The sequence below is a fragment of the Thalassophryne amazonica genome, chromosome 21 (assembly GCF_902500255.1).
Source record: "Thalassophryne amazonica chromosome 21, fThaAma1.1, whole genome shotgun sequence".
NCBI classification, from domain to species: Eukaryota; Metazoa; Chordata; class Actinopteri; order Batrachoidiformes; family Batrachoididae; genus Thalassophryne; species Thalassophryne amazonica.
Genome location: NC_047123.1, coordinates 22947380 through 22972485, shown reverse-complemented (window position 1 = coordinate 22972485; position 25106 = coordinate 22947380). Strand labels below are relative to the sequence as shown.

Here is a 25106-nt window from a genome sequence, read left to right as displayed (position 1 = left end):
GCGCCAACATTGATATCTAAACTAACATAAAAGAATATCTGAAAAAGATGCCAACACGGCCCAAAATACAAGGTTCACTGGTCCTCACCTGTATCTATTAGAATCCAAGATTTCCCAGCTAAGTAAGCAGTAGTTTTTACAGTAACTGACAGACAGGGGTAGAACAGATCACAAAGTCACAGTTGGGATCTGATCGTGATTTTTAGTCACTAACAACTCACAATCCACAAACCTTTCATCAGTAATAATATGACCCCTTTAATTAAATCTTATGTTATTTAATAGCATGTACTTTTGTTTCAATCAACTAATACATAATGTGTAAATAGACAGATTAAATAAAGAAAAAGCTTTATGCGTTTTAGCCTTCGTTGTGCGACCACACTGCTCCTCACTTAAGGAATTTTAGCCGCAGTCTCTCAGCTAGCGGTAGCGGGCTATCACTGCAGGCCACTGAACAATCACGCTCTGCCTCGGCGACAGGTGATGCTGAAACAGCAGGCGGGATATCCCTGCAGCTAGTGTCTGTTGATTCGGGAATGCCTCTAATTCCCGTATCTATCCCGTGGCTCTGACATTCAGTCCCAAACAGCCGAACTCTCTGAGCCGTGTTAGGCTTTGCTTTGGTTGTTTTAAATCCGGACACGTGATTCAGGGAGTACTCCGAAAGGCCTCCTTGTTTGAGCTTGCTGAGGGACTTCACTTTTGGCCTCCTTTCAGGCCCAATCTGCTGGTTTTCTACATCGCTGTCCTCGCTGGATGAACACACACGGATGCACACGCTCTTTTTGGAGGTGTAAAGCACATTCTTGTCCTTGTCAGAGTGCCATGTTTCTGGCTTATTTAATGAAATGGCTGCTTTGACAAATTTATATTGCTTATGTGGTTTTTGGGTGTTATTACATCTGTATTCAGCCTTGCTTGGAACATGCGCGTTGGCCACTAACAACTCTTTTGAACCATTTTCCGCCTCTACTGCATTTGCTCCACACTGGCTTTTGTCCTTGAGTGGCTTTTTTTGATGGCCAGAAAGTTCCTTCAACTTATCACCATCTGGGTTATAAGAGCCGAAGCCATTCTTTAGATGTGTTGAGGCATCACAATGTACCGCCAGTTGCTTCATATTTGCTTTAGCTAGTTCCTTCAAGAGTACACGTTCCTTTAGATGTTCTGGAGCAGCTTTGGATTCTGCTTGTTTGGCATCACCTGAGACATTCCGCACGGCACTGTCTCGAGCTCCTCCGGTTTCTGTGGAGTTGTTCGTAACTGCTTGTGGAGGTGGGGACGATGTGAAAGAGAAAGCCTCCCAGTCAATGTCACTCAGGTGCAGAGCATCAATAGCAGCAGAGACAGATGGTGAATCGACAACATCGGATCCTGTTTTAGACAAAGGAGCATTGGGGCAATCAACCAAATCACTACGGTCTTCTTCGGCAGCCAGATGATGCTGACTGTGAACCGGAGTGCTCAGAACAACCACGTCTGGTTCACCTACGTTTGAAATGTTACAGAGCAGCATCTGTGGTTGACTGTTACTGTTTGCAGACATTGAACTTTGAAGAGTCATCTGAGCCAGGAGGTCAGAAATGCCATCAGAGACATCAGATGTCTTCTCCTTGTTCCTCTTTGGTTTCTTCTCTGTAAAGAAAATTAAGATCACTTTTCAGAGACATTTTCAAACACAACATCATAAATATTCTGGTATGCAATACGGGTGTAACAATTAACAGATAAAAACAGGAAATTGATTTTAAAGTAACAGGAACCATGACATCGACACACAGGCCCTTGAGTTCAACCAAACACACCATGGACCTGTTGATGGCTTGATTTTAACATTATCTATCACTTGAGTTTAGCTTGTTTTGCTTCTACTTCCGCCTCTTCAAAGTCTTGTAATAGTTAAAAGGTTGGTACCAGGCTCTCGCTCGACTGTTCACAGGAATGTTAACTGCGACATAACAATAAAATCAACATGTTCAACGGGGCAGCCAGTGTGCTTAACGTTGGCTTCTTCTATGTTGCTCTTAAGAGAAAGTGCAGGATTTTTTAATAAGGCAGAGATGCACACCCCTATTATCGGACACAATCGGAGCAGCCAGCTAGCATATAAGCATCTGGAGCACAACATTAGCAAAGGAAAACTTGTATAAAGTGTCAGCAAAAGTCTGTGAGACAAACACCTCTTGGCTGCAAAAGCATGTGGCGTGAACTAGCAGAGCTGCCAAAGTCCAACATTTTCAGGTGTCAGAGGCGCAGTAAGTCAGCCTTGACAAACAACTCAAAGCACGACGCGCCTTTGATCAAGACATCGTTATCGGCTGAGTGTAGGAAGTCTAGTTAAATATATGGAGGCTGCTGTTTTTGTTGTGAAAAATTAATGACATTTATAGCTAATTATAGTAAGCAAATTCACAGATCCAATTGCATTTTACAGGGAGACTGAAATACTAATGTGTTAGGATTAACAGAATGTTTGTCCTACTCTTGGTCTTGCTCTCCTCAATCAGAGCTTTGTCCCTCAGGTAGCGATCCACCAACTCTGGGTAAGCCACACAGAACAGAGACTCTTCCTCCACAGTCTTGACTTCATGCCAATTCTCTGCAGGCTGACCCTCAGGAAATTCATAATGTTCTGCAAAACAGTGAATAATAAGCTCATCTAAATACAATCACAACACAAACTACGTTTTTCTACTTATAAGAAAATCAGAAATTTAAGATGTATCAGTACTAAGGCATTGAAGAAAGTGTGGTCAGAAATCATTCATAGGCAGGCTACGACCAGTGGGAGGCGCAATTGTTTTAGTCCACTCAGTTGTTTGAAAAATGTTTTTATTTCAACTGAATGTAACTTTGTGCAGTTAAATATTTACAGAAGACCATGTCTTAACTCCAGGTGAAAAGAGCAAAATTATATTAGTATATTTAAATGTATGATCATATAAATGTAATAAATTACTAGCAATCATCGTAATAATAATAATAAGTTAATGGCTTAATTGTTGCAGTGGATTTGCATATTACGTTCTTGACAAATTATTCTGGATTAACCTGGATTGTCATTGAAAACCTGGATTGTAGTCTTGATCCACAGCAATCACAAACCCAAACTCTGCCTCTACTGGTGGTTGGCTCTCACTGCGGTATTGTATCACTTCCTGTTCCGGAGCACAGCGGTGTTTTTCTGTATCTGTTAGCTGTTTAATCTGCGCAGTTAGATTGATCTAGTTATCTAGATTACGATTTGTTTCCCAGTGTAATCTTTACGTGCCTTAACTAAAGCACTCCTTCTGCTGAATCACCTCTAAATTATTTACACATTATTCACTTTGCGTGTTTTTAGGAATCCGCTAGCTTAGCGTAGCTACTAGCTCTTAGCCGATTTAGCATGGCGGCTTCTCCTGTCTCTCCCGCACTTTTCTGGTCTGGGTGTGAAATGTTTAGTTATTCCTCGGCCTCCTTTAGCAGCAATGGTACTTGTAATAAGTGTAGCTTATTCGTAGCTTTGGAGGCCAGGCTGGGCGAATTGGAGACTCGGCTCCACACCGTGGAAAATTCTACAGCTAGCCAGGCTCCTGTAGTCGGTGCGGACCAAGGTAGCTTAGCCGCCGTTAGTTCCCCCCTGGCGGATCCCGAACAGCCGGGAAAGCAGGCCGACTGGGTGACTGTGAGGAGGAAGCGTAGTTCTAAACAGAAGCCCCGTGTACACCGCCAACCCGTTCACATTTCTAACCGTTTTTCCCCACTCGACGACACACCCGCCGAGGATCAAACTCTGGTTATTGGCGACTCTGTTTTGAGAAATGTGAAGTTAGTGACACCAGCAACCATAGTCAATTGTCTTCCGGGGGCCAGAGCAGGTGACATTGAAGGAAATTTGAAACTGCTGGCTAAGGCTAAGCGTAAATTTGGTAAGATTGTAATTCACGTCGGCAGTAATGACACCCGGTTACGCCAATCGGAGGTCACTAAAATTAACATTAAATCGGTGTGTAACTTTGCAAAAACAATGTCGGACTCTGTAGTTTTCTCTGGGCCCCTCCCCAATCGGACCGGGAGTGACATGTTTAGCCGCATGTTCTCCTTGAATTGCTGGCTGTCTGAGTGGTGTCCAAAAAATGAGGTGGGCTTCACAGATAATTGGCAAAGCTTCTGGGGAAAACCTGGTCTTGTTAGGAGAGACGGCATCCATCCCACTTTGGATGGAGCAGCTCTCATTTCTAGAAATCTGGCCAATTTTCTTAAATCCTCCAAACCATGACTATCCAGGGTTGGGACCAGGAAGCAGAGTTGTAGTCTTACACACCTCTCTGCAGCTTCTCTCCCCCTGCCATCCCCTCATTACCCCATCCCCGTAGAGACGGTGCCTGCTCCCAGACTACCAATAACCAGCAAAAATCTATTTAAGCATAAAAATTCAAAAAGAAAAAATAATATAGCACCTTCAACTGCACCACAGACTAAAACAGTTAAATGTGGTCTGTTAAACATTAGGTCTCTCTCTTCTAAGTCCCTGTTAGTAAATGATATAATAATTGATCAACATATTGATTTATTCTGCCTTACAGAAACCTGGTTACAGCAGGATGAATGTGTTAGTTTAAATGAGTCAACACCCCCGAGTCACACTAACTGTCAGAATGCTCGTAGCACGGGCCGAAGCGGAGGATTAGCAGCAATCTTCCATTCCAGCTTATTAATTAATCAAAAACCCAGACAGAGCTTTAATTCATTTGAAAGCTTGTCTCTTAGTCTTGTCCATCCAAATTGGAAGTCCCAAAAACCAGTTTTATTATTATCTATCGTCCACCTGGTCGTTACTGTGAGTTTCTCTGTGAATTTTCAGACCTTTTGTCTGACTTAGTGCTTAGCTCAGATAAGATAATTATAGTGGGCGATTTTAACATCCACACAGATGCTGAGAATGACAGCCTCAACACTGCATTTAATCTATTATTAGACTCTATTGGCTTTGCTCAAAAAGTAAATGAGTCCACCCACCACTTTAATCATATCTTAGATCTTGTTCTGACTTATGGTATGGAAATAGAAGACTTAACAGTATTCCCTGAAAACTCCCTTCTGTCTGATCATTTCTTAATAACATTTACATTTACTCTGATGGACTACCCAGCAGTGGGGAATAAGTTTCATTACACTAGAAGTCTTTCAGAAAGCGCTGTAACTAGGTTTAAGGATATGATTCCTTCTTTATGTTCTCTAATGCCATATACCAACACAGTGCAGAGTAGCTACCTAAACTCTGTAAGGGAGATAGAGTATCTCGTCAATAGTTTTACATCCTCATTGAAGACAACTTTGGATGCTGTAGCTCCTCTGAAAAAGAGAGCTTTAAATCAGAAGTGTCTGACTCCGTGGTATAACTCACAAACTCGTAGCTTAAAGCAGATAACCCGTAAGTTGGAGAGGAAATGGCGTCTCACTAATTTAGAAGATCTTCACTTAGCCTGGAAAAAGAGTCTGTTGCTCTATAAAAAAGCCCTCCGTAAAGCTAGGACATCTTTCTACTCATCACTAATTGAAGAAAATAAGAACAACCCCAGGTTTCTTTTCAGCACTGTAGCCAGGCTGACAAAGAGTCAGAGCTCTATTGAGCTGAGTATTCCATTAACTTTAACTAGTAATGACTTCATGACTTTCTTTGCTAACAAAATTTTAACTATTAGAGAAAAAATTACTCATAACCATCCCAAAGACGTATCGTTATCTTTGGCTGCTTTCAGTGATGCCTGTATTTGGTTAGACTCTTTCTCTCCGATTGTTCTGTCTGAGTTATTTTCATTAGTTACTTCATCCAAACCATCAACATGTTTATTAGACCCCATTCCTACCAGGCTGCTCAAGGAAGCCCTACCATTATTTAATGCTTCGATCTTAAATATGATCAATCTATCTTTGTTAGTTGGCTATGTACCACAGGCTTTTAAGGTGGCAGTAATTAAACCATTACTTAAAAAGCCATCACTTGACCCAGCTATCTTAGCTAATTATAGGCCAATCTCCAACCTTCCTTTTCTCTCAAAAATTCTTGAAAGGGTAGTTGTAAAACAGCTAACTGATCATCTGCAGAGGAATGGTCTATTTGAAGAGTTTCAGTCAGGTTTTAGAATTCATCATAGTACAGAAACAGCATTAGTGAAGGTTACAAATGATCTTCTTATGGCCTCGGACAGTGGACTCATCTCTGTGCTTGTTCTGTTAGACCTCAGTGCTGCTTTTGATACTGTTGACCATAAAATTTTATTACAGAGATTAGAGCATGCCATAGGTATTAAAGGCACTGCGCTGCGGTGGTTTGAATCATATTTGTCTAATAGATTACAATTTGTTGATGTAAATGGGGAATCTTCTTCACAGACTAAAGTTAATTATGGAGTTCCACAAGGTTCTGTGCTAGGACCAATTTTATTCACTTTATACATGCTTCCCTTAGGCAGTATTATTAGACGGTATTGCTTAAATTTTCATTGTTACGCAGATGATACCCAGCTTTATCTATCCATGAAGCCAGAGGACACACACCAATTAGCTAAACTGCAGGATTGTCTTACAGACATAAAGACATGGATGACCTCTAATTTTCTGCTTTTAAAGTCAGATAAAACTGAAGTTATTGTACTTGGCCCCACAAATCTTAGAAACATGGTGTCTAACCAGATCCTTACTCTGGATGGCATTACCCTGACCTCTAGTAATACTGTGAGAAATCTTGGAGTCATTTTTGATCAGGATATGTCATTCAAAGCGCATATTAAACAAATATGTAGGACTGCTTTTTTGCATTTACGCAATATCTCTAAAATCAGAAAGGTCTTGTCTCAGAGTGATGCTGAAAAACTAATTCATGCATTTATTTCCTCTAGGCTGGACTATTGTAATTCATTATTATCAGGTTGTCCTAAAAGTTCCCTAAAAAGCCTTCAGTTAATTCAAAATGCTGCAGCTAGAGTACTGATGGGGACTAGAAGGAGAGAGCATATCTCACCCATATTGGCCTCTCTTCATTGGCTTCCTGTTAATTCTAGAATAGAATTTAAAATTCTTCTTCTTACTTATAACGTTTTGAATAATCAGGTCCCATCTTATCTTAGGGACCTCGTAGTACCATATCACCCCAATAGAGCGCTTCGCTCTCAGACTGCAGGCTTACTTGTAGTTCCTAGGGTTTGTAAGAGTAGAATGGGAGGCAGAGCCTTCAGCTTTCAGGCTCCTCTCCTGTGGAACCAGCTCCCAATTCAGATCAGGGAGACAGACACCCTCTCTACTTTTAAGATTAGGCTTAAAACTTTCCTTTTTGCTAAAGCTTATAGTTAGGGCTGGATCAGGTGACCCTGAACCATCCCTTAGTTATGCTGCTATAGACGTAGACTGCTGGGGGGTTCCCATGATGCACTGTTTCTTTCTCTTTTTGCTCTGTATGCACCACTCTGCATTTAATCATTAGTGATCGATCTCTGCTCCCCTCCACAGCATGTCTTTTTCCTGGTTCTCTCCCTCAGCCCCAACCAGTCCCAGCAGAAGACTGCCCCTCCCTGAGCCTGGTTCTGCTGGAGGTTTCTTCCTGTTAAAAGGGAGTTTTTCCTTCCCACTGTAGCCAAGTGCTTGCTCACAGGGGGTCGTTTTGACCGTTGGGGTTTTACATAATTATTGTATGGCCTTGCCTTACAATATAAAGCGCCTTGGGGCAACTGTTTGTTGTGATTTGGCGCTATATAAAAAAATTGATTGATTGATTGATTCTCCATTTTTGACAAATGCAGCAATATTTGTCAGTAGATTTGGAGTAAAAGTGGACGACAGACCGGTCAGAATCCTACTTTTTTTTTCCTTACACAAAAAAATCCCAGAATTCTTAGTTACAAATATTTATTAAATAATGAGATTTATTTTTCCCCCCATAACATCTTAGTGGTATTAAAGTTCCACGTAGCACCACATAGTAATTGATTGAGAGTTTCTTGGACCACCCATGTCACGCAGGCTCGTTAGTCACGTGGACTTTGATATAACAGACTTCTCAGCCTGGGAGGAAACCATCTTAGCACCTAGTGGCTGTTGTGACTGATCTGTCACCTCCACAACCCACCTCGCAGCCAGTCACTAACAGACGACACGGTGACGAGCATCCTGCTGTCCAATCTCCACTCAGATCTTATGTGTTTTCTTATTGTTAGTGTTGGGATTTTTTTGTTTGTTTGTTTTTGGTTTTCTGACCTTCACAAGATAGCAGAAATTCTACCAATGCTTAAAATGCTAAACTTTGATTAGTTCCAGCGTGTTCCGTGACATTTAAACTCACTTGGTGTGCTCCAGGCGACTTCAAAGCAAGCGACTCCATTCCTCACTCTTGGCTTCAATATTCTTTTTGAATAAGGAAAATAAAGCATTGATAAGCATGTAGGCATAGTGACAGCAGTTCAGTTCCGTCATTTCAACTCTTGCAAATCTACCTGAGGGGCTTGATTTGTAAGGCCATCTCTCTTCTGTATTTTCTGTTAATCAACTCTGTGTAGGTCATCAAGACTAACACCTTTTCACTCGTGTAGTGCTTCGGCCACTCCATCTTGTCAAAGGCAAATTTCTGCAGAACACAAATTTTAATGTACAACGGACAAACAGTAAAGTAAATGAGCATCCCAGAAGGTTACGACCTGTAATGGTCAGCATGTGAAGAAGAGCACGACTGCCCACAAATGTGATCTAACAGGCAGATTGATGATGTAACATGCCACACTTGTACCGCATTATGTGTTACAACGATTCTAGCACAACTATAGTAAAACTTTAACCTAACAACACGACTTCTGGAAAACATCCCAGTGACAAAGTAATGGACTCCACTGAAATAAAAGGGATTACTAAAGTACATCTAACAGCAGCACGGTGGCACATGCTAAGTGTCTCGTCCAAGGACACACACATAGCATGAGTGTGATTCAATCCCAAGTCTACAGACAAGACTGAGAGATGCAGGCATGATGACATAATGTTCTGCATATTCCATACACAGAGGTGGGATATAATGATGACCTAATAATCCACTTACCTGCAACAAGAGCATATTCGGCTGTCTCCTCGTGAAGCGGGAGACAATCTTATCTTTAGAAATCAGAAATTCACGTATGATCTGCAAAACAAAAGTCATGCATTACAAAAACTAGAAGCACTCGGAGAGTGCAAACCTCCGCCAAGGCCATGGCGTCACTGAGGCCATAACATCTACACGCCGTGGAATCATTGAACCTAAAAAAGTATAATAATGATGTTTGCTCATGAGCAAACATCATTATTAGACACAGCAGTCACAGTAGATGAAACTTTTTTTTTACTACTGCAGTAGTGACTGGATAGCATGTATCCTTAGCGCTTGGAATCACAGTTTGTTGCAACTTGCACCTTTCCCAGAAGCTACTGTCATCTGAGCACTGATATTGATATTGCATGTGTTTATAGACAAAAACAAATAAGAGACAAAATTCAATTTATTATTCAACTAAACTGCAAATATATGAATTTTTAACATTGATGAAACACTTTTCTAAATAAATAGCAGTAAATTCTGAAATAGAACTATTTTTTAAGTGTTGCATGTGCTACACTGACCCTAAAGAGATTCCTTCCTTGGCACAGTGATCTATTCAACAAGTCAGTGTTACAACCAAAACTATGATACATACACTTTTCTTTCCTTTATATTTGACATCCTTGACCATGAAAACATACCACTAGAACTTGGAATCACTTTTATGTCTTTATTAGTTCAAAAGTTATTGTACAAAAACGATTTTTCGGTAATGGCGCTTTTCTTCTGGATCTAGCTCCATAACATTTGAAGCTACATCAAATCTGATGACACCATACTGAATCAGTACAGATTCAGCTACAATTTGGTGTTAGTTGTGCATCTCTAGCTTCATTTGTCACCTCACACTGACACATTTTCTATTTTCCCTATATTTTTGCATAATCTGGATCACCAGATCCGGAATCCAGATCCGATCATCACCAAACTTTGTTGTTTGATAGAACATTTGACTATGTTACACCCTAATTTTTTTCAAGCCTTTCTGCCTTGTTTTTGTGGAGTTAGAAACTAGAATGTCAAAATTCCCCCTATCCCGCAATGGTGAAGAATCCTTTAAAAAATTCCTGGATCCGGATCGTGATCCGGATCACCACTAAAATTGAATCACTTGTTCCTCTTGTCATTTCCAACCACTCCACAAAATTTCATCAAAATCCGTTCAAAACTTTTTGAGTTATCCTGCTGACAAACAGACAGACAGACAAACAAACAAACAAACAAACTCGACCGAAAACATAACCTCCTTGGCTGAGGTAATAATCACACATTAACAAACAAGAGCAGATCCAAACTGTACCTCTGTAAATGGAAACTGCGGGCTTGCCAGCGTTTTCCTGGAAATAAAAATCAGACCATCCTTTGAACTCATCTTCAAACAAATATAATCTGAAACTTCATCAGTGACAACATCTACACAAACTTGATGCAGACTTATAGTTACTCTTTAATAGGTTCTTGCCCGTCATATTTATAATTTACTGTGGTTACGATAGAGTTAAACTCCTGTTCGTTCACAAAGTGGCACTTACTTCCTGATGTTTGCCTCAACAGACAAGGCCTGGCGAGTCTGTTCATTCTCATGCCAGTCACACGGACACTGATAATCAAAGTCTTGAGGAAGACAGAATCGATTACTGGCACAAAACTCGCAGCCGCTGCGCTCGTGTGCCTTTGCCGACCCTGATAAAGCGACATGACAAAAGTAAACTGTTTAGTCAGAGACATGATGCAACATGTAAATGAGAGAAACAAAATACTTTTAATGTTGATCACAGGCCACCTAATCAAACTGAAAACTCTCACATAAGTGCACAATTTAGTATGACTGGTTTAAATCAGCCGTGTGGATGCATCCTCTCGGGGACACCACCTATTTGCTTTTTGCCTCTTTATCAAACCCTGCAACAGGGTGCAGCGTTCAAAGCAGGGTGCTGCTCACCAGGATGACGACATACGTGGCAATGAGGAACCTTCTTCACAACTAACTCGTACACGCCTGCATCATCCTCCGCCCACTGCCTGAACCTGAAGGCGCCAGAAAGTGTAAAATGTACTATGAGTAAAAAAGTTTGGGAAAGAGGAACACCTTAAAAACAGTCAGTAAGGGTCAAAATATTCTGCAGTTTGTGTCTCCTACCTCTGCAGAAGTGTTTTCCCATTAAGACTCTGGATGAGCTTCAAAGCTTGCTCCTTACCAACCCCTGCCACACCCTTATGAATGCATTCAAATTTACAGTCATGTGCAGTACATTTGGAGGCAGTGCTGCTTTAAAGTTAATAATTTCCAAGGTAACACCAACCCTACCTTAGGAATGTAATCGCAGCCAAGTAGAATGGCCAGGCCAACAAGATTGTCTCTGCACAGATGCAGCTCTGTCTGCACTTTTGAGGTTCTGTAACAGTCCACCTGAGGGTCCTGCAAAAATCGCATGTATTCGACAAAAATACAATTCAAATTGGCATCAGCATCAAAATCGAAGGGAATTTTCCATCACCAAAGATCCACCTCGACCAAAAAATGTCATTAAAACACATTTATAATTTTCTCACAGAACAAACAAATAAATGCCAGTGGAATCTAAACAAATAACATTATTTTTCTTTTTCTGCAACTTTGGTTTTCACTCACTCACTCATCTTCAACCATTTATCCGGGATCAGGTTGCAGGGAACTTCAGTTTTCAAAGGGCATAATTGTAAAATAGGATTAAAATGAGATATTTCATATCCAAAGACTCCTGTGCAAAGATTCTGGGCACATATGCTGTGCCTTTAAAAAAAAAAAAATCTATGCATGTTATCAATAAATATAAATAAAACAATAATTTGTACACTTTTCTCCTCAAGTAATACATAATTTCTTTTAGGTGGCGTCCTATAATTTATAAGACGATCAGGTATTCAATCAGGTTTTATGCAGTCATTTAATTATTGAATATATGATCAACAACATTCATTCTGTTATTATATACCAAGGCAGTACACCTGCATAGAAATAAAGATTTTTTTAAAGAGGTTTGCAACTTGATAATTACTTAAGTTTCTTTATTAAAAGTCCTGTTTTATTTTTGTTGGAACAGCAATGTTTGGACATTCATTTGACAAATTTATCTCTCTGTTGGCCTATTGATTAAGAAAGTAAGGCAACAAATGCTCCAATTTGGGGGGAGGTGATGATCTAGTGGTTAAGGTGTTGGGCTTGAGTCCAGAAGATCATGGGTTCAAATCCCCGCCTGACTGGAAAATCACTAAGGGCTCCCGGTGTGTAGTGAGCGCCTTGTATGGCAGCACCCTGACAATGGGGTGAATGTGAGGCATAATTGTAAAGCGCTTTGAGCGTCTGATTCAGATGGAAAAGCGCTATATAAATGCAGTCCATTTACCATTTGACACTACTGCAACCCGAAGTTCCACAAGTGACAGAAAATGAATGAATGATTGTGACACCTCACAATTCTATGCAGATGATTTATTTATTTATTTTTTTGTAAACTGGTGGTGAAGTCATCTAATAGGGTGTGAGGTCATATCTCGGCAACAGATTGATGTATCAAAACCAAACTTGGTAAGTGACATCAACACCCTATTGTGGGGAAGCACAAAAGATTTGGTGACATTTAGCCTCTCAGAGGGCCAATTCAGGTCGAGGATGCTTGCCCATAATTTGCATTCTTTAACATCAAAACAAAAACAGCGTGTTTAATAAATTAATTAAAGTATTACTTTAGTGTTCATGTTGAAGTTCCTGTAGACAGTCTGGGCTCCATAAAGAAATACATCTCCATCACTGGTGATGCAACCGTCCACCAGACCCTGAGAGTCCAGGAAGGCACACATGGCCTCTGCCTCCCCGGCAGCTGTCACCCATGGCACACCCAGGTAATCCAGCATTTCTGTACACTACAGACACAAGAAGTCATGGAGAAAAAGTGGATGATGATGATGATAATAATAATGTCATCACCTTAATTCATTCAATGGATATATTTGAGGGCCAACCAACCTCTCTAAGTACTGCTTTAAAGCGCCCCCTGCTGGTGCTTGTTGTGCACTTGGGAGTCTTTTTCAAACCAAATCTGGCTTCAGTCCTTTTATTCATCGTTTCTGCTTTAATCTTTGGTGCCTCTCCTTCCACAACAAAAACGAGCTTTATCCCCATTAACGTAAGGGATGACACCCTGAAAAATAAATTCCTGCGCAAAGAAAAGCGGTTAATCGGATTTTAAAGATCACACATTGTGAACAGAATTAGCATGTAGCCGTTATCTTACCTCAAATGGGGTTTGGTGACTCTCCCCATCATCGCTTGGACGTGTTGGGCCTCGCACACCCATAAACTTAGGTCAACTGCCAGCGTTTTTCCGCACAAACTATACAGCGACACCGACTCGCGAACCGGTTCGACGATAGACCACAAATCCTGAACACCCATTGCTACCAGAAAGGATTTAACTGGACCGAATGTTTTCAAATACTTGGCGCCGCAAGGCTGCGTCCCATTTCGCTCAACCTGCTTCTTAGACTACCAGCTAATTGTGGTGTGAATAAAATTTATTGTAATTTTGATTTGTGTGCAATTTTTTGGCTAATGTCAAAAAAAAATCATACACTGAACGTTCGATTCACCGATATTTATATTTAAAACACCGAGACGCAAAGAAGACCTCATTTAAAATTGTACGACATTCGACGTTTGTCAAGAACGTCATTTTAAAGCGCCGCTCAATGCGTGTTGCCAGGGCGACGATGGTTTGTTTGAGCAAATGAAGCTTTTCGAAGCTTTATATCAGAACCGAACTTGGTTCACTCAAAATAAATGAATAAATAAAATGAAATAAAATAAAATAAGTAAAAAAAAAAAAATTGGTTCACTTGGACATCTGGTGGTGAAATGGGTGTAGTGTAGTTTTAACGTTGGACACTTTCCTGAATGCTTTTGTGTACGTGTGTGAGTTTTTTTTTATGTTTGAAGCGCTAGTTAGTCACGTGGTTATCTTGCCTCTTCGGCACACTGCTTCGAATCACAGCCAGCGAGTTCGATACAAGCTTTAAAGTCTCTTCATCAGAGGTAAAGTCACTAGTTGAAAAACGTTTGGTGTGGTTTATAATCGTATCCGTCAGCCATGGCGAAGGCAACAGCCGAGGACTCAACAGTACATCTAGAAATTGTTGGCTTAATTAAAGTGCAGAATTTCCATGTTGCTACTAGGATTGCTGAGGTACTTTTACCTTTAGTTTCTCAAATCTAACGTGTTTCTTCCATGATGCACTATCATGAACATTAACTGTACTTGTCTTTGTCAAACAGGGACTCAAACAGAAGTTTCCGGAGGCATTTCTGGATCCAACAATCCAGCCTTTGCTTGAATTTGATTGGGATGCTTATTTGTGGACCAAAAAAAGGGTAGGTGCAGCAATTTGGTGCACATATTACAAAATTTGTTGATTTACTCAATGAGCAGATAATAATTCTTCAACAGATTTGGTAATAAATTTATTGTCTGTCTTTTACATTGTAGGATTTTCAACAAGATCTTCTTCAGATAGTTCATCAAGGATTCAGTGTTCTTTATTATTGTCTAATTAATATAGAAAATGTCAATACATTTGGACTTGTGAAGGCTACTGTTGTGAGATAGGGGTTAAGGACTGGGTTCAAGTCAGGGTTAGCAGCTGATACCATCTTACCAGATGCCATTGTAGCGGGATGAAGGTCCCGGGTCCTGATTGAAAAGACGTTCCCGCTAGCTTGGCTAACGGGGAATTCCCCTTTGGCTGACCTGGTAGAGGAATGGTCTTTAGTGCGAGCCGCATGGGTTCGATCCCACCGCCGTCCCGGCCACAAAGGTCCTGCAGTTACACCATGATAGTCAATATAGTGATGTATAATGCATCCAGGAGCCAGAGGTGCGAGAGAAAGCCATATCAGACAAAACATGAAGAAAAAAAAATCATGGCTGATGACAGCAATCTGTAACCTCACCAAATAAATAAATAAATGACACTAAATACCACACACTGTAGCTTTAATCTATTTTCATTTTAGAAATTATTAATAAATTTGACATATTGACCGTAATTTCATGAACCACATGCTGACTAGATTAACTGAGGGGCAAACTTAAAAATGGTAATATTTACCCTAACCTGTGTCCTATTATGCATGGTACAGAATGTGATCCCAATCCATGAAGATCATACTGAGTTCTCACATACATTACCGTTCAATGACTCTGCTCTCAGTGGCTGAAATTACAATCGCTACCCGCCCTACGTCGAACTCGTGCAAGATCTTAGCAAGGTCGAGTTTGATCCCGATATCCATGAAGACCTAGCCCAGTTCTCACCAACATTGTGTTTCAGAGATGCTACCCCCTGGTGGCTGAAATTAGAATCAAAACACATGCAACATAAAACTTGTCCAAGATCTTAATGAGGTGACTGTTGGGAAGGTGTCGTAGCACGGACCCACAACAGGGGGCGCAAAGGAATGGACAGTGAATAAGCCAATAAGTAACAATTTAATGTTGTGACAACACACAACTAAATACACAAAATATATATAGTCAATTAACACCAGGTGACGTGTGGGCAGGCTCGAAGATAGAAGACCCCCGACGAGAGATGAGCCGCGTCCCACACGGCTTCCACCACCAACGGTCTGAAGAACACCGGAGCCGCCAAGTCCCGAGTCCCCAGGTGGCCTCTGTCTTCGGCTGTCGACCCTGGTACTGCTGGCAGAAAACAAGACAGGATGGATGAGTGTGAAGTCGCACACTCAGTAATCCACAGTCTGCACTCAGTTAGGAGGGAGCACCTCCACCTCCAATCACACACTCGTGCAGCTCCTGCTTAACCACTTATCTGGTTTGGGGTGTGAGGCGAAGCCGTCGCTGATCACACCAAACGCCAATCCCACAGATAAGGACAAACACCACAGGATAACGTCTGCTAAAGAAGTTCAGATTATCACTCAACGTTCGAGTCAGCAGAGAAAATTACCTCTTCGGTAGTTGATTTCTCGGCGGGGAGGTGGAGTTGTAGTCCGGCTTATATAGTGGTGTAGATGAGTGACAGCTGGTGCGATGAGTGACACCTGTCACTTCTTCTGGGTCTGGCGCCCTCTCGTGCTTGGAGCCCGCACTCCAAGCAGGGCGCCCTCTGGTGGTGGTGGGCCAGCAGTACCTCCTCTTCAGCGGCCCACATAACAGGACCCCCGCCTCAACGGGCGCCTCCTGAGTCAGAGGCGTCCACTTCCACTATGTACTGGCGATCAGGATCAGGCTGCACCAGAACTGGTGCAGTCGAGAACCGGCGTTTCAACTCCTTGAACGCGGCTTCGCACCGATCCGACCAGGTGAAGGGGACCTTGGTGGAGGTCAGGGCAGTCAGGGGGCTAACTACCTGACTGTAGCCTTTAATGAACCTCCTGTAGAAATTTGCAAAGCCGAGGAACTGCTGTAGTTTCCTGCGGCTTGTTGGTTGGGGCCAATCTCTCACCGCCGCAACCTTGGCCGGATCAGGGGCGACGGAGTTGGAGGAGATGATGAACCCCAGGAAGGACAAAGAAGTGCGGTGGAACTCGCACTTCTCGCCCTTCACAAACAGCCGGTTCTCCAACAACCGCTGTAGGACCTGACGTACATGCTGGACATGGGTCTCAGGGTCCGGGGAAAAGATGAGTACATCGTCCAGATATACGAAGACGAACCGATGCAGGAAGTCCCGCAAGACGTCATTTACCAAAGCTTGGAACGTCGCGGGGGCGTTAGTGAGGCCGAACGGCATGACCAGGTACTCAATGTGACCTAACGGGGTGTTAAATGCCGTCTTCCACTCGTCTCCCTTCCGGATCCGAACCAGGTGGTACGCGTTTCTAAGATCCAATTTTGTGAAAATTTGGGCTCCATGCAGGGGCGTGAACACTGAATGCAACAGAGGTAACGGGTATCGGTTGCGAACCGTGATTTCGTTCAGCCCTCTGTAATCAATGCATGGACGGAGTCCGCCGTCCTTTTTGCCCACAAAAAAGAAACCAGCACCCATCGGGGAGGTGGAGTTCCGGATCACCATGGCAGCTAAAGAGTCCTGGATGTAGGTCTCCATTGATTCGCGTTCCGGACGTGAGAGGTTGTACAACCTACTGGACGGGTACTCAGCGCCCGGGACCAAATCGATGGCACAATCGTACGGTCGGTGCGGGGGAAGAGTGAGCGCCAGATCTTTGCTGAAGACGTCAGCGAGATCGTGGTACTCCTTTGGCACCGCCGATAGATTGGGGGGGACTTTAACCTCCTCATTAGCCGTCATGCCGGGAGGAACCAAGGATCCTAAACACTCCCGGTGGCAGGTTTCGCTCCACTGCGTCACAACCCCGGACGGCCAATCTATCCGGGGATTGTGCTTCACCATCCATGGAAATCCCAAAATCACTCGGAAGGTAGAAGGTGTTACATGGAACACGATCTCCTCCCTGTGATTTCCAGACACAACCAAGGTCACAGGCTGTGTCTGATGTGTGATTAACGGAAGCAGGGTGCCATCTAGTGCTTGCACCTGAAATGGTGCCGGCAGAGCCACCAGGGGGAGCCCTACTTCCTTTGCCCATCTGCTATCCAGCAGATTCCCTTCCGACCCCGTGTCTACCAGTGCTGGGGCATGAAGGGTTAGATCCCCACAAAGGATCGTTACTGGGATTCGTGCAGATTTGCGGGGTTTCCCCGCGTGCGTGTTATGACCCACCCTTAGCCCAGTTTCTAAGGATGGGCGTTGTAGTTTTGACTGTTTGGGGCAGTCCTTCTGCATATGCTCACAAGAGCCGCAGACAAAACACTCCCCGCGGGCCAGCCTCCTTTGTCTGACGTTTGTTTTTACTTTGGCCCTGCTCATGTCCATAGCCTCCTCAGCAGGGGGAGCTGTAGCCACACGGAGCTCTCTGGCAGTGAAGCGTGGGGACGACGTCACCCTTTCGGAACTGGAAGGGGGAGGGACGGCTCGTGCCCGGTCACGCCCCCTGGCCTGCTCCGGACGATGCTCATTCAAACGGTTGTCTAAGCGTATAACCAAATCGACAAGCCCGTCAAAATCCCGCGGTTCCTCCTTAGCCAGCAGGTGCTCCTTCAGGACCGGAGACAGTCCATTTACGAAGGCGGCGCGGAGCGCAACATTATTCCAGCCGGACCTCGCTGCCGTGATGCGGAAGTCGACTGCATACTTGGCTGCGCTGCGACGCCCCTGTCTCATTGACAGCAGCACGCTCGAAGCAGTCTCGCCTCTGTTGGGATGGTCAAAAACTTGTTTGAACTCCCGTACAAACCCAGCATAAGACGTTAGGAGCCGTGAATTCTGCTCCCAAAGCGCCGTAGCCCAGGCGCGTGCCTCTCCTCGAAGCAGATTAATAACATAAGCCACCCGGCTGGCGTCTGACTCGTACATGACAGGACGCTGTGAAAAGACGAGCGAACACTGCATGAGGAAGTCTGCGCACGTCTCAACACAGCCTCCGTACGGTTCCGGAGGGCTTATGTATGCTTCAGGGGACGGTGGGGGGGGGTCGTTGAACGACCAGTGGAACGTCTGTTACGGGCCCAGGACCAGCAAGAGGAGTGGCTGCAGCAGCGCCCTGATCGCGCCCTGATCGCGCTTCCACCCTGGCGGTGAGAGCCTCCACCCTCCGGTTAAGGAGAACATTCTGCTCGGTCACCAAATCCAGCCGAGCCGTGAAGGCGGTTAAAATCTGCTGCAGCTCACTCCTGCTGATGCCTGCGCTCCTGGCTCTTCCATTGGCCGTTCAAGCTCGGGTTGATGTCCCTCGGAATCCATGACGAAAGGCTGAGAAATCCTGTTGGGAAGGTGTCGTAGCACGGACCCACAACAGGTGGCGCAAAGGAACGGACAATGAATAAGCCAATAAGTAACAATTTAATGTTGTGACATCACACAACTAAATACACAAAATATATATAGTCAATTAACACCAGGTGACGTGTGGGCAGGCTCGAAGATAGAAGACCCCCGACGAGAGATGAGCCGCATCCCACACGGCTTCCACCACCAACAGTCTGAAGAACACCGGAGCCGCCAAGTCCCGAGTCCCCAGGTGGCCTCTGTCTTCGGCTGACGACCCTGGTACTGCTGGCAGAAAACAAGACAGGATGGATGAGTGTGAAGTCGCATACTCAGTAATCCACAGTCTGCACTCAGTTAGGAGGGAGCACCTCCACCTCCAATCACACACTCGTGCAGCTCCTGCTTAACCACTTATCTGGTTTGGGGTGTGAGGCAAAGCCGTCGCTGATCACACCAAACGCCAATCCCACAGATAAGGACAAACACCACAGGATAACGGCTGCAAAAGAAGTTCAGATTATCACTCAACGTTCGAGTCAGCAGAGAAAATTACCTCTTCGGTAGTTGATTTCTCGGCGGGGAGGTGGAGTTGCAGTCCGGCTTATATAGTGGTGTAGATGAGTGACAGCTGGTGCGATGAGTGACAGCTGTCACTTCTTCTGGGTCTGGCGCCCTCTAGTGCTTGGAGCCCGCACTCCAAGCAGGGCGCCCTCTGGTGGTGGTGGGCCAGCAGTACCTCCTCTTCAGCGGCCCACATAACAGTGACCTTGTGGACCAAGTTTCACCTTGTTACATAAAGTCTTAGTCAAGATACCGCATACACATCGGCCACTCAGACACACAGACAGATGTGCACATGGAGTCAAGCAGGTCCTAGACTTGTTCTGTCTTTTGTGATGCAGGTGAAAATTAATAAATAAGGTGTTGTTCACTGTATTCCACCTTTCAGTGCTTCTGTGGACATTATTTCATATTTCAAAATCCACTACTTGTACATCCTGTTTGGTGCCAAATTATTTGCAAGGCACAAGTTGTTAAAGCTGTAATGGAAGATTTTCAACAAAAATAGAGGTGTTGCCATGGTAACATCTAAATTGGTAACAGATCTCAGTAACCACTGAGGCTCGAGTAATGGATTCTTGATTTAAATTATTCCATGACCCCATGTATTTGAAAAAGTTCCTAAAAGTGACCAGAAACCACTGTGTTGACTTTTGACACCAATGAAACCACTCCTCCCCGTTTCTCAGTAACCACTGAGGCTGGTGATTGCATCTGTAGCTTAAATTACTCAGCGAGCCCAAGTAAGCAGAAATTCCAGTTTTGACCTTTGAGCCATTTGACGTGACTACCCCTCGGTATCTCAGGAACGGCAGAACACAAATTATTCAGTTAAAGAGATAAACTTCAGAAAATGTAAAGAATGACGTGCAACAGAGCAGATTGTGCACAGTGGTTAAAATAATCATTAGCTGCAGCCACAGTTGGAAGTCCAACAGGGATATTCCTTAAAAGGAAGGACTGTGGATGTGTTACGACTCTGAAGCTCTCCACAATCGTATTTTTTCTTTACTGTGGCTTGCCGAGAGGTGTGCTATACATATATATATATAAAGCTGTTTGTAGAAGTGATGCTATGATTCTTATGAAATGCTGAATCACAATGCCAGCGCTCACTACTTGTGATTCAAGGAGCTGCGTGGTGAAGTGTGGCAGTACGCCAGCAGCCTAATGTGCTTTGTGAACGGCCGTCTCCTCGGTACAGAGGGGGATCTCGCCAGCTGGGCCAAGAATCAATGGGGCTTCACTTCCACTGAGCCGCAGACTTTCTGTCACGCTCTTGCTGAAGATCGCTACTCCAGTCATTTGCAGAAAACTGGGGCAAGTCAAAACCACACTCACCTTAATGTAATATTTAAAAAAAAGGACTATTATTTATGTTTACGCCCATCACCAATTAATGGCACGCCAAGCTAAATATCTCTCTGTAAACTCATGTATTTATGATATTTATTACTTTGTACCCATTTTAAGACCCTGTGAAAATGAATAATAATGTTTATTTTATTATTTTAATTTTTTTTTATTGTAGCATCTGTTTGTCTTCATGGACATTGACATTGGCAGAGAAGCAGCAGGGCGGTTATTGTTCGAGGTGAGTCAACAAAACTAAAGTTGTCAAATTGTCATACAAGCACAAAAATTGGCACGTGTCCATGTTGGGGTGTTAGTTCATTGAAGAAGTTTTGGCTGTGCAAAAATTTAAAATTGCAGAGATTCTACAATGTGGCCACATTTATATTTTGTCACATTTTATACAGTTCAATAACTGGAGTTACATCAGGAAGAGTATCCAGCGTAAAACTTGTTCCGAACCCCAATGTGGATCTGTGTTAGATGATCCTCTGTTCTGACCCTGAACAGAACGGGAGTAGCCGCAAGACAAACAGCATATTTTGACAAAGTGATTTGTATTTGTTTTATTTTTTGTTGTTGTTTTTTAAGAGCTGGGAACTGTGGCGCACATGGGTATTTTTTCAATACTGTGTGTCTGTTTGTTCAACTAACTCAAAAGGTTTTCATCCAATTTGGACCAAACTTGGCAAAATAATTGTGTCAGCCAAGGAGAAATTGATTAAAAATTGAAAGTCAAGGAGATGCTTAAAATATCCATTTTAAGCATCCCCTATATAGATATAAACATTGAACTAACATTTTGACCTTGATTTGTTACCTGTGACAAGGACAATTTGATTAAAAATTGAAAGTAAAGATCACAGGCCAAGGTCAAAATGTTGGTTGAATGTTTATATGTAAGTAGGGGATGTTTAAAATGGCTATTTTAAGGAATTGGTTAAACCGATGGCTACGTCAATACTAGTATCAAGTAACATATCACCTTTCTATTGGTAATATTGCATTTTGACCTTGGTTAACCTTGAAATGTGAAATCCAAGGTAATAAACGTTTAACTATACTCAAAGAACAAGTCCCCACTAATTACCCAATTCTCAGCTGTTGTTTCAAGAAGTTGCTTCTGCAGACGCCCCAGCAAACTGTTGTTTGGGAACTGTGGTGACTGACTTCCCTTTTACCGTGCATATATTCCACTAAGTGTGTTATTGGTACTGTACATGTTGCACTATGAGTAATATGATCAAAATGAGATTAAAGAAAAAATCAAATCTGCCATCTCAAAAAAATGGCTACATTTTGAATTTTTGCATGGCTAATGTTTTTATTTTTCCCACGTGAGTGGCCTATAATTGATTTATGGCAATCTAAACTATTTCATAGCGATCTGCCCCACTAAGCCTGACACACAAAAAACATCGCCCGAATTAAAGTATTCTAGTAGTTTTGCTTGTCTAAAGCGCCTGTGCGTTCTCGTGTCTTTAACATTTCCTTTCCTTTGATTTAATATGATTGGGTGTAGCCAGATCATCTACTTGTGGAGTAACATGTCTTCCTTTTCCTTTTGTTAGCTGTTTACAGATGTGTGCCCAAAGACGTCCAAAAACTTCCTGGCTCTCTGCACAGGGGAACAGGGTTCCTCACAAAGCGGCATCACGCTTTGCTACAAGAACTCTCTGTTTCACCGTGTGGTATCCAACGGCTGGGTGCAGGGTGGAGGTACTTTACAGCTCACCCTGACACAATGATTAAAAACCTACATTTGGTTACTACATCACTGTTAAATCAGGAAAATGTCATCCTTATTTGACATTCGTGCATTTTAAAACAATTTATTTATCCTACAAATAGTATAAACCCAGATGAAATTTCATCGTCTCAAATTTAGCTTTAATTCAACTTAAATCAAAATTAACAAAGAATTTTGTGCTATTTTTTTTTTTTTGCAGATATTTCCCCAGGTCGAAAGGGGAATGGAGGAGAGTCCATCTATGGACCAACTTTTGAAGGTATAGACACAAACCATGTTGCCATGTGAACATGTGGAAAACAGTAAATCCAGGAGTTTCTTTTCCATGCTCTTTTGAGATGAAAGCTTTGCAATTTCCCACTCTAAGCGGGGCATTCTGGGAATGGCCAACCAAGGCCCCCACAGTAATGGATCCCAATTTTACATCACCTTGCAGCCAACACCCTGGATGGACAGAACATATGTTGCTTTTGGGTTTGTATCTCTATTTTGATGTCAGTACTGTGTCCATATTGCATCGTGTCATATCAGATGTCTTAAACAACGGTTTCCCCTCTTTATTTCCTTCATTCCAGTCAAGTCGTTGAAGGTGTCGATGTCCTCAGGAGATTAGAAGAGGTCCCAACCTGCACTGAAAGACCACAATATGACTGCAAAGTTGCAGATTGTGGAATATTTAAGCTATAGCTCTGAAATATTGGTTGTTGGGTTTTTCCATACTAATCAAAATTCTGCACATTATCAAAAATAAATTAATCTATAAATGTGTAATTGCTAAAATGTCACTGTGCTGGATTTAGATAAAATAAGTGTTGTGTCTTTGTTGTTGTCAAAATCAGTTTATTGTATTCAGTGAGTTATAACGTGTGTCTGTACAAATATGAATGTGTGATGATATTACTATTCTAAGTTGTTTTGGTCTCTTTTCTTTTGAGTATTGAAATACAGACATGCTGGTATAAGGAGGAGTGAGTTGAAAGGATCAGTCCTTGATAAGAAAAGTGTCTGACACACTTAAATTTTTCTATTTCTCCCACCTTATTAAAGGTTTGAATCCTGTTTGATTGAAAGAACACTTAATTTAGGGGGCACATATAGAGGCTGTACCGCTGATAATCCCCAATAGTCTGATGTTTATCTGTACTCAGAAGCGTAATATTATACAAAATCCATTTTTATTTACATTTTACAGTTAAATTTGTTTGGTATTTCATATTCAACATCCTCATAGTTGCACAATTATATGTCAGTGCATGCAGAAACTCCCCTGCTGTTTGCAAAATTTGGGCCTAACACTGTTTTAGACATCTATGACGTATGTCACAGAAGCCCTTATCTGGAGACCTGCTTTCTTTGTAAGACACACCCACTTATCTGGCCTGCCATTTGTGAATCAGACTAAAGTAACAGGAACTGGTTGTAAAGTAAACCGGTGATGTTGAACAGATGTATAATGTCACCACTTTGAGAAGTCATGGCTTGTTTGAATAACTATTTTTAAAGTTGCTTGTTGTTTCAGCTGGTACTGTGAAAATTATATTCGAAATAAAGATAAACATTAACAGGTGTATGGTGAAATGTGACCATTGCTAGATAAGTCATCAGTGGTTAGGTGTATGTGCATAAGTCGCAGTGACTATAGTCATGAACAACAAGGCTTCACAAACAACTTGATGGGCCTGTCTATTTATGTTGCATTGTGTGTGTTAAAAGTGTCAACATAGGTCAAAAAATAGGTCTTCATCTGTATCTACTACTATAAGCAACAGCTTCGTCATCCTGGCCCACAGTAGGTTGTGCTCAAGGTTCTTGAAATGGATCAATATCTCCACCTGGTGGACATTTACCATTAATGCAGGTGTAATAGACTTCAAAGAGTTCAAACTTTGTCTCATCAGACCAGAGAATTTTGTTTCTCGTGGTCTGAGAGATCTCCAGGTGCCTTTTGACAAACTCCAGGCAGGCTGCCATGTGCCTTTTACTAAGGAGTGGCTTCTGTCTGGCCACTCTACCATACAGGTCTGATTGGTGGATTGCTGCAGAGATGGTTGTCCTTCTGGAAGGTTCTCCTCTCTCCACAGAGGAATGCTGGAGCTCTGACAGAGTGACCATTGGGTTCTTGGTCACATCCCTGACTAAGGACCTTCTTCACCGATCACTCAGTTTAGATGGGTGGCCAGCTCTAGGGAGAGTCCTGGTGGATCTGAACTTCTATTTACAGATGATGGGGGCCAGTGTGTTCATTGGGACCTTCAAATCAGCAGAAATCTTTGTGTACCCTTTTCCAGATTTGTACTTTGAGACAATTCTGTCTCGGAGGTCTACAGACAATTCCTTTGACTTCATGCTTGATTTGTGCTCTGAATTGCACTGTCGACTGTGGGACCTTACATGTAGACAGGTGTGGGCCTTTCCAAATCATGTCAATCAACTGCATTTACCCCAGGTGGACTCCAGTTAGGCTGTATAAACAGCCTAAGGATG

The 25106-nt window shown here is 42.7% G+C and overlaps 2 protein-coding genes across 2 annotated transcripts; one reads left to right on the top strand and one right to left on the bottom strand.

Moving 5' to 3' along the window:
• Nucleotides 1-346: 346 nt before the first annotated feature.
• Nucleotides 347-13641, bottom strand: LOC117503444 (flap endonuclease GEN homolog 1). Its single transcript, XM_034162672.1, has 13 exons — nucleotides 13381-13641; nucleotides 13113-13302; nucleotides 12833-13009; nucleotides 11415-11525; nucleotides 11247-11320; nucleotides 11049-11134; nucleotides 10639-10789; nucleotides 10407-10443; nucleotides 9071-9151; nucleotides 8475-8605; nucleotides 8324-8385; nucleotides 2486-2635; nucleotides 347-1638 (listed from the first exon to the last, which is right to left on the bottom strand). The coding sequence occupies exons 1-13, from the start codon at nucleotides 13539-13541 to the stop codon at nucleotides 392-394; spliced, it is 2658 nt and encodes an 885-aa protein (XP_034018563.1). The 5' UTR covers nucleotides 13542-13641; the 3' UTR covers nucleotides 347-391.
• A 491-nt stretch (nucleotides 13642-14132) lies between these two features.
• Nucleotides 14133-23440, top strand: ppil6 (peptidylprolyl isomerase (cyclophilin)-like 6). Its single transcript, XM_034162144.1, has 8 exons — nucleotides 14133-14328; nucleotides 14418-14513; nucleotides 20651-20839; nucleotides 21051-21113; nucleotides 22444-22591; nucleotides 22822-22881; nucleotides 22961-23096; nucleotides 23198-23440. Exons 1-8 carry the CDS (start codon nucleotides 14233-14235, stop codon nucleotides 23307-23309), a joined length of 900 nt encoding a protein of 299 aa, XP_034018035.1. The 5' UTR covers nucleotides 14133-14232; the 3' UTR covers nucleotides 23310-23440.
• The last annotated feature ends 1666 nt before the right edge of the window (nucleotides 23441-25106 follow it).